Source organism: Melozone crissalis, unplaced genomic scaffold (genome assembly GCF_028551555.1).
Source record: "Melozone crissalis strain CALT ecotype California unplaced genomic scaffold, PUWL_Pcris_2 ptg000006l_1, whole genome shotgun sequence".
NCBI classification, from domain to species: Eukaryota; Metazoa; Chordata; class Aves; order Passeriformes; family Passerellidae; genus Melozone; species Melozone crissalis.
The window spans coordinates 32315737-32330990 of NW_026535784.1; the positions used below are offsets into that span (position 1 = coordinate 32315737).

The 15254-nt window shown below is 36.5% G+C and overlaps 1 protein-coding gene across 1 annotated transcript in view; it reads right to left on the reverse strand.

Moving 5' to 3' along the window:
• Positions 1–15254, reverse strand: part of PALLD (palladin, cytoskeletal associated protein) — a 186710-nt gene that overhangs the window by 38637 nt on the left and 132819 nt on the right. Inside the window, exon 11 of the mRNA XM_054290671.1 lies at positions 108–800. Coding sequence (XP_054146646.1) covers positions 108–800 — 693 coding nt within the window. The remainder of the gene's footprint in view (positions 1–107; positions 801–15254) is intronic.

Below are 15254 nucleotides of genomic sequence, written 5' to 3' on the forward strand. Positions count from 1 at the left end.
AGATAACTGCTAACAGCAAAGGACCCTAGAAAAGTACAAATGAAGCGAGTGCAATAATCTTCATTACAATCTGCAGTACAGCAAGGAGCTCATCAGCTGATACTTACGGAGGCGTCACTCCTTTCGGGAGGCCTAATGCGTTGACAGAAATGGGTGGTGGCTGGGATGGCAGCATGGAGCTGAGAAAAGCTGCTGGAGACTGGCTGGAATTAGGAAATCTTGGAGTTGGAGACAGGCTGTGGGAAGGTGAAGAAAGTGAAGGAAGAGGAGGGGGTGGAGGAGGTGGAAGTGGAAAGGAATCACACACTGGATATGTCGCTGTTGGACTAAAGACAGGTGGAGGTGGGGGTGGAGGGGATGGAGAAGAAGGAGACCAGGCATATTCCCCTTCTGGAGCAAACTGCTGAGAGAAGGGAGGAACTGGCACTCTCCCAAACTGTTTCTGAGAAGCAGTTGGAGACATAGGAGAAGGAAGGCTAGATGTGGATGACCCAGAAGATGGAGTCACATAACCTGAAGCAGGGCTGATGTTCTGGGCAGCAATGAACTGCTTAGGCCGAGCATAGTTGAAGGAGCTGGAAGACTGCATGGTTGGGGAAGTATGAGAGTTAAGAATACTCATTGGCACAGGAGAGGTGGCAGACTGGCTGGACTCAAGCTCCTGGAAGGAGGGGGGAGGAGGAAAGGAAGGAGAAGAGGGAGGGTGCTGATGATCAGGTTGCTGTTGGTGACGATACCACTGTCCACTTTCTTGTTCCAGACGAATTTGGTTCTGCAGCTGCTGTATTTTTTGGGGGTCCCTGCGGGAAGGAAAAATAGACAAAAAAGACGATCAGACATGCACAATTCTGGCTGGAGAGGAGGTAAAACTTCCACTGGTCTAGAGTCCAGGAAAATTGAAAGAGAGGGAAAGTTTAAAGCATTTACATATGTTGAATAGCCCCACTTCTTCAGAGTTAACACATGGCTACAAAAGTCCATTTTTATGTCCTCAAGATGAAGGAAAAAGGGTATGCATAATAGAATTTAACAGAGCCATCAATTCTTCAAAAAGGTAAATTATATGGCAATGTGAAGCACTTAGGATATTTTAAAGGCACAATGCAGATAATGGAATTCAAGGTAAAAGTACTGAAACTCTTTCTTTTTGATTCGTGTGATTTTTTTTCAACGGCCCCCTTTCAATGATAAGGCTGAAATATTTACCCACTAAAAACTTCAGCTGTAGCTGAATTTCTGTTGTAGCCTCTGTGGCCCAATCAGACAGACCTAATTACAATCATACTTTTAATTAAGTACTTGGAGACAAGGGCCCAACTTCTGTGTTAGAACCATCCATGTATGTAGATGAGCAAAGACTTCTGAGAAACATCTGTAACCTAGGGAAGCTGTGAACTGAGCTTCCCCAGGTCTTTAGTCTCACTTTTTCTCCCCAGTTTTATTTTCAACTGTAGGTCCTGAGATGAATCTCAGTAGATACTTCATATAGTTCTGAGGCATTGCAGTAGTATCAGCTCAAACAGAAGTAAGAATTTAATTTAGAAATTCAGAAATTCACTGGAAGAAGAATAGAGACTAAAAAAGTTAATATTCAGGAGCACTCAGAACTCTTAATTAAGGGGAAAAATTGAAAGAAAAAAGTAAAATGTTCAGCACTGAAGCAAATCAGAACTGGGGGGTTTTTTGGTCTCAATACAGCTGTTTGAAAGACATTAAGCTCAAAATTAACTGTGGTCTATCATGTGACAATACATCAGACTAGCTTGCTTGAAATTGTCCTTTTTCAGCTGGAAAACATAACTTTATCTCAATACTTCAAATATCCACAAAGTTTCAGCATATGCACATGTAACTTTTCTGTATATTTAATATATAAATACTTTATTGTATACAAGTATGTCACTGTTTATATACAATTTAGGTCATCTAAGCAGACATTTTAGAAGCAGTTTGCCTAATGCATGGCATATGAATGTATGATTCTGGCACAACAATATACTTTTGTTGACAGCAACAAAATTAGAAATGGTAATAACATCATATTTTCCACTTGAAGATTAATTTTGATATTCCAACCATCTAGATTTCCCAGAAAATGTTTTCTGACAATAATTCTGCTTATGATCTCTGGCCAAAGGAGATTGCTTAGATAAGAAAAAGGGGAGCAAGCTGTTTTAGGGCAGAAAAATGAAAAATTAGTAACTTATACTTAACAGTTGCCTTTCTTTGGTATTGTTGTTGTAAAGATGGTTCAAGTCTAGCAATGTCTCACTAACAACACAAATTGCAGCACTAAAAAGGAGATTAACTTTTTAACTTAAATTAGCAACAAGAACATTTGAAAGTTACAGTTCACTTTCTAAATTTTATAATTAATTTTTTAATGTTGATAATAGAGATTCTTAATCCCTATCAGTTCGACTTTTCACTCCACAGGATGCCAGCTGAAACTTATTCTATTTTTGTGAAATTATTTAACATTCATCTTTATTTAATTCAGTTAAAACAACACAGTTTTAGTTCCCGTCGACATTTGACTTGCTTAGTTGATGACAGCACCAGTTCTGGTCACTTCTGGCTGGTCAGAGAAAACCCTGTAAGATTACTACTTTCACCTCATTCTGCATCTTTGGCCTGAACATTTGCAGACCTACTGAAATAGGTCTGCAAATACCTCTTAGTTATTTTATTTTTCATCATAATCATCCTCAATTTTTTTATTTATTTATTACAGACAGACTAAGGTAAGAAACAAAAAAGGGGACAATTTAGCATTGTAAATGAGGTATTGAATATAGAAGAAACTTAGCTGTCTCCAACACTACTATGTTTATCCAACAAGTGCTGAAAGCAAGTAGGAGTGTCATGTCTTGAGACCTTTTTATTTGCATTTGCCAAGTCACATGGCGCTGCGCCCGGCCAGCAGCATCCCACAAATGCCCATCTATGGCCCTGTCACTGCAAGTGCAGCACTGCAGCGCTGCCCTGCACTGCTGCTGACCCCGCCAGGCACAGGCAGAGACCAGATTCTGGGTATCTCTACAAAAGGGTGACAGGCAAAAATGAGGTTGCTCAGCTCTCCCACTAAGCTTGACTTGAGGCTGCAGGAATATGCATGCCTGTAAATCAGGGTTTATTAACCCAGGACAGTACTGATTCAGGTTGAACAGCTGTTGGTCAGCTTAGAATCCACCTAAACTAAGTGTTTGTTTGCTTAAAAAATAGCATGCAAACACAACAATTATCACATCAGTCCATGGGGCAAAAAACCCACAAAGATCAGCTTAGAGTAAATTTTCATGCCAGTTGTAAAAGTGCACAATCCTTGTCTGCAAAGGCATGTTCTCTACCTCAGAGCTATTCTTTTAACATCAGACACTGCCATATTATTTTCTTGAGGAGAGGTATTCTAGAGATGTGTCATTATGAAGGAGAAAAGGAGAGGAAACAATAACAATTCACCAGTGTTTCTTTGGAATGACACCATCAGTGGTGGAAGTTCTACATAGGTAGATCCTCTGCTGTGACAAAGGCAGGGAGAGCCCAGCTGCCAAAATTATGAAAATTATTAATTTCTCATTAGTAGGGAAACAAAGAAGGGAATAAAGAGTTTGGTTTTTGGATGAGATTACAAGGAAAACTAATTTAATTGTAATTACATCCTCTTTCCAATTAGTTGAAATATGTTTTGTAATTTTAAAGGGCACACATGCATTCAGGAAACACATTAAGCTTGACTAAACAATAGAGCATAAACTTATTTTCTCATGTGGAATTTTTTATTTTGCCAAATAATTAATTATAACAATATAAGAATGAGCATATAAAAGTACTTTCATAGCAAATTCAATCAGTAAATGATAAAGGTAAGTAATTAGAAAAAAAATCATAGCTAGAGTAAAATGAATATTGAGAAACTCCATCAACTCACTGGAAAGCAGGCCTAGTACTACATAAATATGTTCAAAAGTTCTGCTTTAGAATTCATAATGTTTTTCCAATACCAGGTACTATTAACCAAGATATTATAATACATTTTCAGATGATCTGATAGGTATGCTAAGAAAGTTCCAAAATGCAAGCAGCAAGGCAGTAAGATGTTAATGAAAGCAGACATCAGTTACAAACAGAGGTGAGGTTTCTGAGCCATGCTGCCTGTGAGAGCAGCTCCATGCATGGGTTTGGTACTGGGCACTCAGAACATGCTCAGTAAGGTGATGACTTTCAGAGCTAAGGGATAGCAAGAAACATTTGAAAACAGATGTCAAAAGCAAAGAGTAGGGACATGAGACATTAGGTTTCTTGGTGGACAACAATGGTTGCCAATATGTACACCACAGTTTAATAGCTACTTGAGAAATCATATTTTGAAGTATGCACTCGGTTTAAATTACAATAGGCTGGCTCATATTTTTGTCCCATTTTCATAATGCTTTTTCTTCCTGATAACCTCTGTATCACATTGCTTTGAAAACAGAGCAGTATGTGACTGAGAATTAAACTGGTAACAACCCCCATCAGGAACTGCAACTCCAAGTGGAGTAAAGGAGTGACACAGGTAGTGGTTGCACACCTCTCCAATTCTCAACAAGACCTGGCTACTGAATTGCAGATAACATTACAGCAGATGGCACTCCCAGGAATGCAGTAAATCCTTCATACTTAACTTCTGTCCTAGGCTCATTCACACATTCCCAGTATTATGGTATGTAAGAGCTTTACTTTTATCTTACATTACAAAGCTTATTTAGAAAACAATGTCCCTCTTCTGGGAAGCATCTTACTGTTTGCAGTCTAATCATCAACTTTGTGTACCTTTAAACACAAAAGTTCATATGGAAGCCCTTCTATCCAAACTACCTCTCCTGGAAGGGGAAATTCCCAAAAGGAAGAGAAATGCTGTTGTAGCCTTGAAGCCTTTGTATAAGAAATGAACCCTACTGAGTTATGCATACCATGAAGTATGCAAGGACATTGAAATTTAGTCAGTGTTTTACAACACAGTACACAAAGTAAATGGAAACAAATGACCACAGGTAAAGAACCAAGACTAAGTGATGTTTTCTATAGCATTTTAAAATTCCAAATTTTGTCCCCCTGATCTCAATAAAATAAAATGGAAAAGGGACAAAGAAAGGCAATTTTTGTTTGAAAGAAAGAGTCCTATTTATCTCAGGTATGGAAGAATAACAAGCTCCCTTCTGTCTCAAGTCATTCCTGAGCAAAAGCAGATCAGCCCCTTCACAGTGACCTGCTTTTTGAGAAACAGATGGTGCAGTTCTACAGAAATATACAAAACATAGCACTGAAACGAAGGTACAGGAATATTTTAAATGAAAAATGATCAGAATTAAGCACAATTTAAAAATGTTGAGCTATTTTTCTAAGTTAAGCTTCAAAAACAATGCCAGAAAATGCCTGTATATTTGGGGTAACAACTACTCATCTCCATAAAGTCTACTTTCCAAAGAGGATCTAGCTTCTAACTCAATACTATTGCTTCAGAATTATGCCAGAGCTCTACCAAAAGGGAGACAGTCACTATCACACTGTATCAAATGGCAGGGGCTCTTCTCACTGAGTTTAATGTCAGCAGCTCTCTATGTATAGATGTATTTTGTATATGTGTACCTTTAGATATATTTATCTCTAAACTTTGGTATTTATACAGTAAATACCAGGATGAATTTTTTCCATAATTTTTAAATTTATTAAAATTGGAATGTATCATATATATTTATATCTTTCTAGCTCCTGGGCAGCCAAACTGGATACCCGCTTCTGCATCTGTGGTTCCCAGCAGCTGTTAGGACAGATCTGCCAGGTAGCTCTTAAAGACATTTAATTTGCTTCCTACAAGTACAACATGGGCATTTTGCTGATATAGTACCTGTTGAAAATTAGTAATTTTCTTAACTACTTCTGACAGCTACTATTTAAGAGACTAAAACATACATACCAACTTATCCAAAATGTGATAGCAATCTCTGATACCTGGAATTCTACTCTTGAGAAAATTCCTAATACTATTTAAATTTTTCCACCAAACTTACTGATTACTGAGTTGTTAAAAATGAAAAAAACCCAAATCCTAAATTAATCTGCCAGTAAATTAATTACCAGATGTACTGAAAAGAAATACTCAGAATACAAAAGTAACTCAGACTGAAATATCCACTGAATAAATATTTGCTTATTTTTAGAAGTGTTAAAGATATACATATATGTCAAGGCAAGAATGTGAAGCAAAGGGAGAATAGTTGACTCTTTTAACAAAAACTGCTATGTATTCAACACACAGCCTCCAGACTGTATCAATACAAATGAATTTAGACAACTTTTAGGTTTTATGAGACTGAACAGTCCCTTAGATTGTGGGAGGAAAAAAAAGGGACTGTTTTAAATGCTGCAGGCGTTCATATTTATGTAAGACTAGAATTAGTCTTACATTACTATGACTAGAATTATCAGTTAAAATAAAAATGGGGGGGAGACAGGTGATGGAGGGGACAGGATGGAGGAATAACAACAACAACAACACACAGAAACCAGCGCCAGTTTGGGTTCTAGCATGAAAATATTCAGAGGTATATTTTGTCTATACTAACATTACAGGGAGGATGCAGGTTGTCATTGCAGTTTAAACCTCAGGCTGGGTAGCTTGCTGAAGAACTGTAACTAGGAACCAATTCCAGCAGCTGCAACAGTTTAACATTTCTATTACCTTCCCTTCAAAGCTTAACAATCTGAAAATGCAGATTTACAGAAATATTTTCTGTATTTCAGGTTGATATATAGGAGCATTTATAATTAGTTTCAATGTAAGCTAATACACTCCTACAAGAAGAAATACGGTGCAAGAACTAACACAGGGACTGTGTTATGAGCACACTGTGAAGCTGAGCTTAACTTTTCATCTAAGAAACTTCATACACCCAGATGAGAAGTGTAAACCATCTGCATTGTTTGTGGACTCTTTTGTGAGGAAGTCCTGCTGTAATTTGGCGGTTAAAAACCTTTCTATCTATCCTAAAAAGTGGCAGTTGTAGCTGTGCCCATTTTCCACTCTGGTTTGGTTATCTGTCAAACACATCAAGGTAATTTCTGTGCTAAGGAAACCAGCAGTGGAGAGGGTGCCAGTATTCAGCAAACACGAGCCATTCTTTCAGAGACAGGAACCATTTTTTACCCCTCAATACCACTGCGGGGACATTTTTCAAAACATGCACCAGTGAGATAACACATTTAGCTTGGGTACAGAAAGAGAGGAAATGGTGCTCTTGTGCACATTCATTTTCCCAAAAGTCATAAAGATACAATACACCTTTAGTAAAAATGCTAAACTTCATATCTCTGGTAGGGTTAGATCATAAGAATTGGTCTGGTAGTCAAAAACCTGTCGGGCTTGGTTATTCAATTGTTTTGCACAACTAATGCACAGGCTATCCAGTGACAGATATAACAGGTAAAATATTACACAGGCAACACGTTTTACTGAGAAAGGAAGCTAAATGCGTTATGTTATTAAGAGGTAAATTGCACCAAGACATTAATTACAATGCAGGTTCCAATCAGCTGAATCAGCCCAAAGTGTAGGAAATAATTTCTTGGGATGCAGGAATGAACTGGCCTGCAAACAGAAAAAGAGGTCTTCTGACTCTGGTTATGCTATACTAAATTATGTTCTGTGCTGACTGGTATATATTCAAAGAAAAAATGGATTGGAAAAAAATCTAAGTATGAAAAACTGTGTTAGCCTAAAACCAAAAGTGAACAGAAGAAAAAGATGTAGTACTATCTCACTGGAACAATACATGCACAGTTGTCTATTTTAATTCACATATTTATTTTAAATTTAATATATTTGATTAGCAAGATGCTGTATAAATCATCACATCTTATTACTACTGATCACCAGAGTTAGGAGATTTGCTTATTTTTATGCCACTCAATAACTGTTACAGTGGGCTTAAAATTGAATTTCCAGGTCTTCAATATTAACATTCCAGTATCTGTTAAGTGTGTTCTTTGGGTTACATATAAAGATGACTGCTTTGTACTATTGAAAGAGATTTTCTTTGTGAGGAAGAATGGATAATATACTAAAAAGGGATAAAAACTGAGTAGCTACTGGGTGTTCTGCCATTAAAGGGAGCACACAGTTGCTCACAATGTGTTTTTAGGAAAATTAAAATTTCAACACTCTATTAAAAATACTCACAAAACTAAGGTGCTTTTAGAACCTAAGTTCTAGGCCCTTTTATCAGCTACTCTGTATTCACAAACAGGTCTGATATTTGAGCAGGTAGTTGCCTCATGTAAAGCTGGGATATTACCAGCTGACATATCAGTAGTTTATGAAACTTAGTGGAGGCACCCTATTCTTAAGCCACCATATGAAAAGGAACAACTGAAAATGAAATAAATACATACGAACTGGTATTTAAATGAAATAATTATATACTTCTGCAATTCCATTACAACAACATATGATAGACTTACTTTAGGTGTCAGCCCCATTTTAATGCCATAAGAGTTTAGTGCTATACCATTCTTCCTGAAGTCCTTCTGTGCACACAAAAACAATCCCCTCAAAAACATACACTAACTTTTATGGAAGAAGGAAATGTACCACCAAGTAAAACCAACTGCTAAAGACAGTAAAAATCTTTCAGCCCTGTAGTCAGGAGCATTGGAAACTGAAAATAACATTGCAGCATTGCCCAGAAATTTTGTGACATTTATTCAACCAATACAATCCTAACACAATTATAACTTAGGCTTGGTACAGCAGAAGATGCTATATCCCCCAAAATAAAATAATTTACAGGGCACTGTCACATCTTATCTAGCCAGACATGTAATTCAGAACTGCGAGTTTGGAGGCTGAACTTTTTTGTTTGTTTTTTAAAAGGTGTCATCCCCGATGTATAAAGAGACAAGAAAAATTATGATACCCGAAATGTTGCTAAAGCACCCTCAGATATGAAGGGATGCTACTTTTTGCAAGGGTATTGTAAACATAATTTCCCCACTGCTTGGCTAAAACAAAAAACAAAAAAATCTTTCAGCAGTATTACTAAGCAGAAGCAAAATCCACCTACAGTACATAGATGTCACTGCAGTCAAAACCTGCTTTTAAGTAGTCAGAATATATTATGTGCCTGAACATTTAAATAGACCTGACCAGTACTAATTACATTCCTTGCCACCAAAAATAGAAACAATGCATACTGTTGTTACATGAATTTGGACACCAACATACAACCTGAATTTGCAATGGCAAAGCTTTTTGCAATGGCAACACATAATTTTAAACAGAATTTTGCTCATAAAGAGATATAGTAATGTAATGGTGAGGTTTTTATTTTAAAACTGCTAGCTAAGCGTACAGTATATTGTTCTGGAAAGCTTAAATGGAATACCTTATGCATAAATGGCAGAGCAAATAATTTATTTTGTACTTCAGAGTGAAAATACATTCCATAAAGATGATTCACTTCAGGTACTATTTGTTTTTTACTACAGCAAACAACCTTGAGTATGGGAGACATCTAGTAAAGACTTCTTCTCTGAATTAAGCTGCACCTTAAGTGATGTATAATCACATAAAAAAGAAGGAATCATACAGGCAAACATGTGATAAACATTTGTTATAGACAAATACTGTGCCAATGAGTATGAATGGCTGGTTCCTTCCCTAAAATTGTTTTGAATCTTGCTTAGCTCCCAGTGAAAGCAGCCAGACATCTTATACAGAGAAAACACAAGGAAGAACTATATTTCATTTCTTCCCAAATGAAATCGTGACCAGCATGGTGAGTAGCCAAAAACAAGGAACCTGATGCTTCTCCTAAGGGAACACTAAGGACATAGCTGCATTTGGGTTTTTGCTTGGGTCAGAAATGTGCATTTGAAACAAATTTCCAACCATTTCCCACTTCCTTTTTCTCTGGTTTGCATCCATGAGAAGCCTCTCAACAACATGAACTCCTTTCCTATCAGGTGAAATGAACTAACCAACCCGAGCCACTTATGAGTCCATGGAACAGACTAGAGTTAGTCCAAAAGGAAAAACCAAAATCCCAAAGCTCAATGACCCCGAAGTGTGCAGATACAACACCCTCAGCATGTTTCTTCACTCTATGGAGCCACCCTTGTTTCTGTGCACTATTTGCTAATGTAGGCTATACACTGAATAAACCACCATGAAGTGATAGTCAAACCATACAATCTAAGAGGCTTTTAAAACTAAGTGTGTATACCACAAGAGGTTCTGGCTTTATATTTTGTCTGTCAATTTCTGGTAAGTCAAACACATCTCTTTCTAAACAAATACACTGAAAATTATTTTATTTGATTTACAGGGTTTTCTTTATAGGATTTCTTTACAGTTTCAAAGTGTACAACATACTGATGTGTAATATATGTCAAAATTAGGGTATCTTGTATATTATTTAACATTTACATACTCAGAGACAATGTATTGACCTATCCTAGTTAGCAATTTTACTATTTCTATGTTGTTGTACAGATTTTCCTATTTGATTGCCTGCAGCTGACCTCTAGAAATCAATTCCACTCCTCCCATCTGCCCTGCAGTAAAAACCTCCCAGACAAAACAAACATGTCTTTTTTGCTATCAGTCTGATCACACTAGTCACAGTAGTTTGTATAAAGCTAGTTACAAAGTGTATTTCTCAGGATTTAAAACCATTTTGTCTGACAATTATGAAGATTCTCTCTTTATGGACTCAGTATTTTGATGACTCATGCACCTTCTTAGCCTGGAGCTGGACACTCTCTCAGAAAGAATATTAGAAACAGCACTTGTCAGATTTAAGGGTTCCAAGTTATATTTTTCCATATTTATTAGGATAAGATTTATGTTAAAATGAACATTCCAGAATGGATGACAAGAAGAGTGGTTTACCTACTCCTATAGTAAAGTTCATGTAGTTTATCTTGACCAACAGCAGTTTGTTTTGTCCTTATTGTCCCTGTTGTAAAAGGTTTTTACATTGAATTGTATATGTACTTTATTCCTGCCCACATTCCTTGCCCACAGCAGGAAGGTTGAAACTAAATATTCTTTAAGGTCCCCTCCAACCCAAACTGTTACACAATTCTATATATAAATTGTTTCCTTCACATAAGTAGACTACTAAAATTACATTTGGAAACTATTGGTAAATCATTGTTAGTAAACTGAAATTAGAAAAAAGTAATCCATGCTTTGTTTCTGTCATTCTAAGTACTAGCAAGATGTAGAAACTGCAATACATATCTCTCACAATTAATCCAACATTGTAGTAAATTACTTATTAATTATTATTACTTATTCATTAATTAATCCAACATGAAGTAAATTACACTTGGAGTCCGAGCTGTTGTGATACTTCTCTACAAGTACCACAACAGCTTGGATTCCAAGTGTAATTTACTTCAAAAACTGCTGAGATAGAGAAAGGGAAAAATCAGGCTGTGCTTTGATAAATGACCAATAGTTTCATACGAAATATGTAATTTAGGACTTTCATGTAACTTCAGTAACAGAAGGATATTGACAATAACAATATTGGAAACACTAAAGTCAGCATCACTGGGGATCATACGGTTCCTCCTTTTTTCACTATGAATTTCCACATGATCCTGATCCTCTCAGCAACACTCAGATCACGGTATAATGCTGGTCTGCCTTCTCATCTGCCTCCCTGCCTCTTCCCTTGGGCTACCAGCACATCTTCACCACCCCATGTGAGCTTCAGAAGGCTCACCTAGGGTGTACCAAAATTCATGACTTTACCTTCTATCTCACTGCATATTCTAGCTTCTCTGGAAAACCATGCTTCATTCTCTGGAAAACCACGATTCATTCTTGGGAAAACACTGGTCTAAAATAACCTCACCTACTACAGTTTTCTACCATGAACTCAAGGAAAGTTATTTGATGTGTTTAAACCTGCATGACCCTTGTGTCTCTGGGCCAGTTTACTTAAGCTACTCTGTAGCCACAAATAAAATTTACACAGTACATTGACCTTGTTTCTCACTTGAAGGATCCTCCTAGCTCTATCCTGTTTCAGGTAGAAACCTCAACCATAGCACTCAATGAAAGTATACACAATAACAAAAGCATTTGAATGATTTGAGGTCAGTTAATTGATTAGACAAATCATATAAAATATGCAGAAAAATAAGTAAAAAACCAAAAATCTATAAAAAACCAAAAATAATTTTAAAATTTGGTAGTTTTTGTCATAAAGGTACAAAATAAAGAAAGGACATTCAAGTTCTCCAACTAGTTGTGCTATATATCAGGGAAAGTGTGCACCCAGAACTGCAGAAAGATTTTGCTGCTTAGTATTTCTGTTTGGAGGAAAACAAGTTCATTCCCCTACAGTCATCCTCTTTCTCATGCCAAGACTGTAATGAGTCCATGCACCCAGACTTACCACACTAATTACATTCTCACGCCCTAAAGGCAGCGTTGTTTGAAGCTGTCCATTTTTTGGTCATTTCATAAACCTTCAGAGACTGAAGTTTTCCAAATGAATTTCAAGACTTCAGTATTCAAGTTACTTAAATAATCAGTAATCCAGAAGGCCTTAGTTTAAAAAATGGGGAAACAAACTTTGATAGCACACAATTCTTGCAGTCCAGGCAATACTTCACAGATTAGTTATGTCTGATCTTCGACACTAGGGAGAACATTTTCCTGCAAGAGCCTAATACTAGAAATGGCATCTCATGATTCAAGATTTTTTGTTTGATTTACATTTGTCTAATGTTTAAAATCTAATCTGAAATTAAGAGGAATCATTAAGACAAAAGTCCTAGTTTCATATAATTCATAATTGCAGGAAATGTTTTTTGACCCTTGGTTGACTCAGAATTTTTTCTCATGATTTTTAGCAGCATGATCTACTTCCCCAATGAATCACTCAGAATGAATGAGAAGAGATCTGCATACTTGGAAATAGCAACAGAATCTCGCAATCATTTTCCAATCTTCCAAACATTAGACAGCTTTATATTGCTGAAACAAGCTCCAGATGTGTAAAACGGTAATATTTGATTTGTGATATGACTAAAAGATCGCTTGCCTTTTTCTACTGGCCTTCAGTTTGACGTCATGTTGCTCTAATACTTCTAGTCAAAAGGAGATACATAGGCAAATGTTCTCATCACTCTTCTTTGGCATCTCACTTACATAACTAGTAGTATAGCCTCCTAGAGAGCCAGGGAAACCCCCAGGGTGCAGTTCAGAGTGTGTAAATTTGATGCTAAATGTCAGAATGTATGAAGACTCCCTCAAAAGCATTTTAGAAGTCATCCCAACAAACCACAGGCTTCAAAATGAAGACAGACAACTCAGATATAAGCAGAACATACATAAAATGTTTAATGCATCCTCAGTAATGCAGATAAAAATAACACAAGCCAAAATGCTTTCTCCCACCCACAACTTAGTCGCTCATGAGACAACTGAAGAACTCATAATACATCACATGGTTTCACAATCACACTAGACTTAGCATTTAATTTATTAAAGTATCTTTTTCCCCATATACATTATGAGTTAGTTAACTAGTATGACAGCTCTTATTTATCAATTAACAAATGTATTCAGTATTCTTGCTGAGGAATATTCTTTTAGGTGGAATTAGTATCAGGGAGGATCCATAGTTCCAACACTACCGCACCCAGCTAGTGTCACCATGTAGGAGTAGAATTAATAGAAAAGGTCAAATTGTTTAACAGCATTATGAAGTAACATTGTTAGAGTCAGGAAGAAATCTTGTGATTATTTATCAACACCATCAGCTGTAGAACAAAGACTTGAACAAAAGCCAGGAGGGAAAAAAACTACTAGTTTAAAAGTAGACTCATTTACTCATTTAAAAAAGCAGTCCTAAAGAAAGTCAGAGAAGGTGATGAACAAAGATATGCCAAACTGATTTCAAACCCTGCCAAAAAAGCACAGTATCACACCATATTCTGTATGAAGAGGAACATGAATATTTCAGACCAGAAGATCAGACTGCAACAGGAATGTCAAGCTTGGTTTTAATCACACCAATCTTGCCAATTAGTTTAAAGTGAGACATCTGCAGTGCCTAGACTAAAAAGACTCAGATGAATGTACTGAACTTCCTTGTACTTTATGTTCCCTAAACAATCAGCAAAATAGTTCAATTAAAATGTTAAACAATGTTTTTCAGCACAGAAATACATATCTTGGAAGTACAAATGTAAAAAAAATACCCTAGTCTTTTTTATGCACCAGGAGCAAATCAAGCATTTACTTTTCCCAAGTTCAACCTCTTTTATTTCTGTAAGATGCCCCCAAATCTTTTTATAACTCTTTCAATTGCATATAAACATAATCTCCTGGTATTAGTATATTAGCTTGGCTAAATATAGAAAGGAGCACTCACTCGTGTTTTATGGAGCATTTTCTTTGGTATGCAGCTAATATAAATAAAATGAGCAGAGAGAAGTTGGCAGTGTTCCACTGACATTACATCACTTTTCCTTAATAGGAAACCTCTCTGCAACTTAACATCTTGCTTTAAACATTCAGAAGTGTCCACAAAGTCTTCAGTGAGGATCATCATATAAGGCCAGGAGTTAACTGCAAAGGGCTAGAACATGAAGCTGAATCTCCCAGTACAACATTGAAAAGAAACTCTCTAGTGAAAACCACTTTTTAAAAGTCACCAACAACAGAGCAAGGGAGTTGCATAATGTCTAAGAAAAGACATCTGTAAAATGTACATAATTCCCATAAAAAGAAAAGGAAAAAGTTCTCATTTCTATGATGCTACTTCTCTAGACTCAGAAATCCCTCTAGAAACCAACAAATTAAAACCAGAGGCCTAATCCAACAGATACAAATAGGACAGAGACAAGTATCTACCAGTTTCATTTGCTGCTTACTCTTTGTGTTCCTCAAAAAGACATGATCTTCTATTTTGACGAAATTAATTACTGTAAAATATTATATGATATTTATTTACTAAGAGACAGATGTTGCCACCCACATAGGTTGAGCTCTTCACCAAAACAATAGGACTTTTTGACTGTACACAATGAAAATAAATTATATGTGCAGCAAAACCCAGTGGATCTATAAGATTCCTCTGAGAAAAAGACAAGTCCTTGCACTCAGTTTTTCTCATCCATCACTGAGATTGCTAGTCTTTATTGTGCCGTACTTTGAGGGATGAAAAGCAATCCACATAGCACAT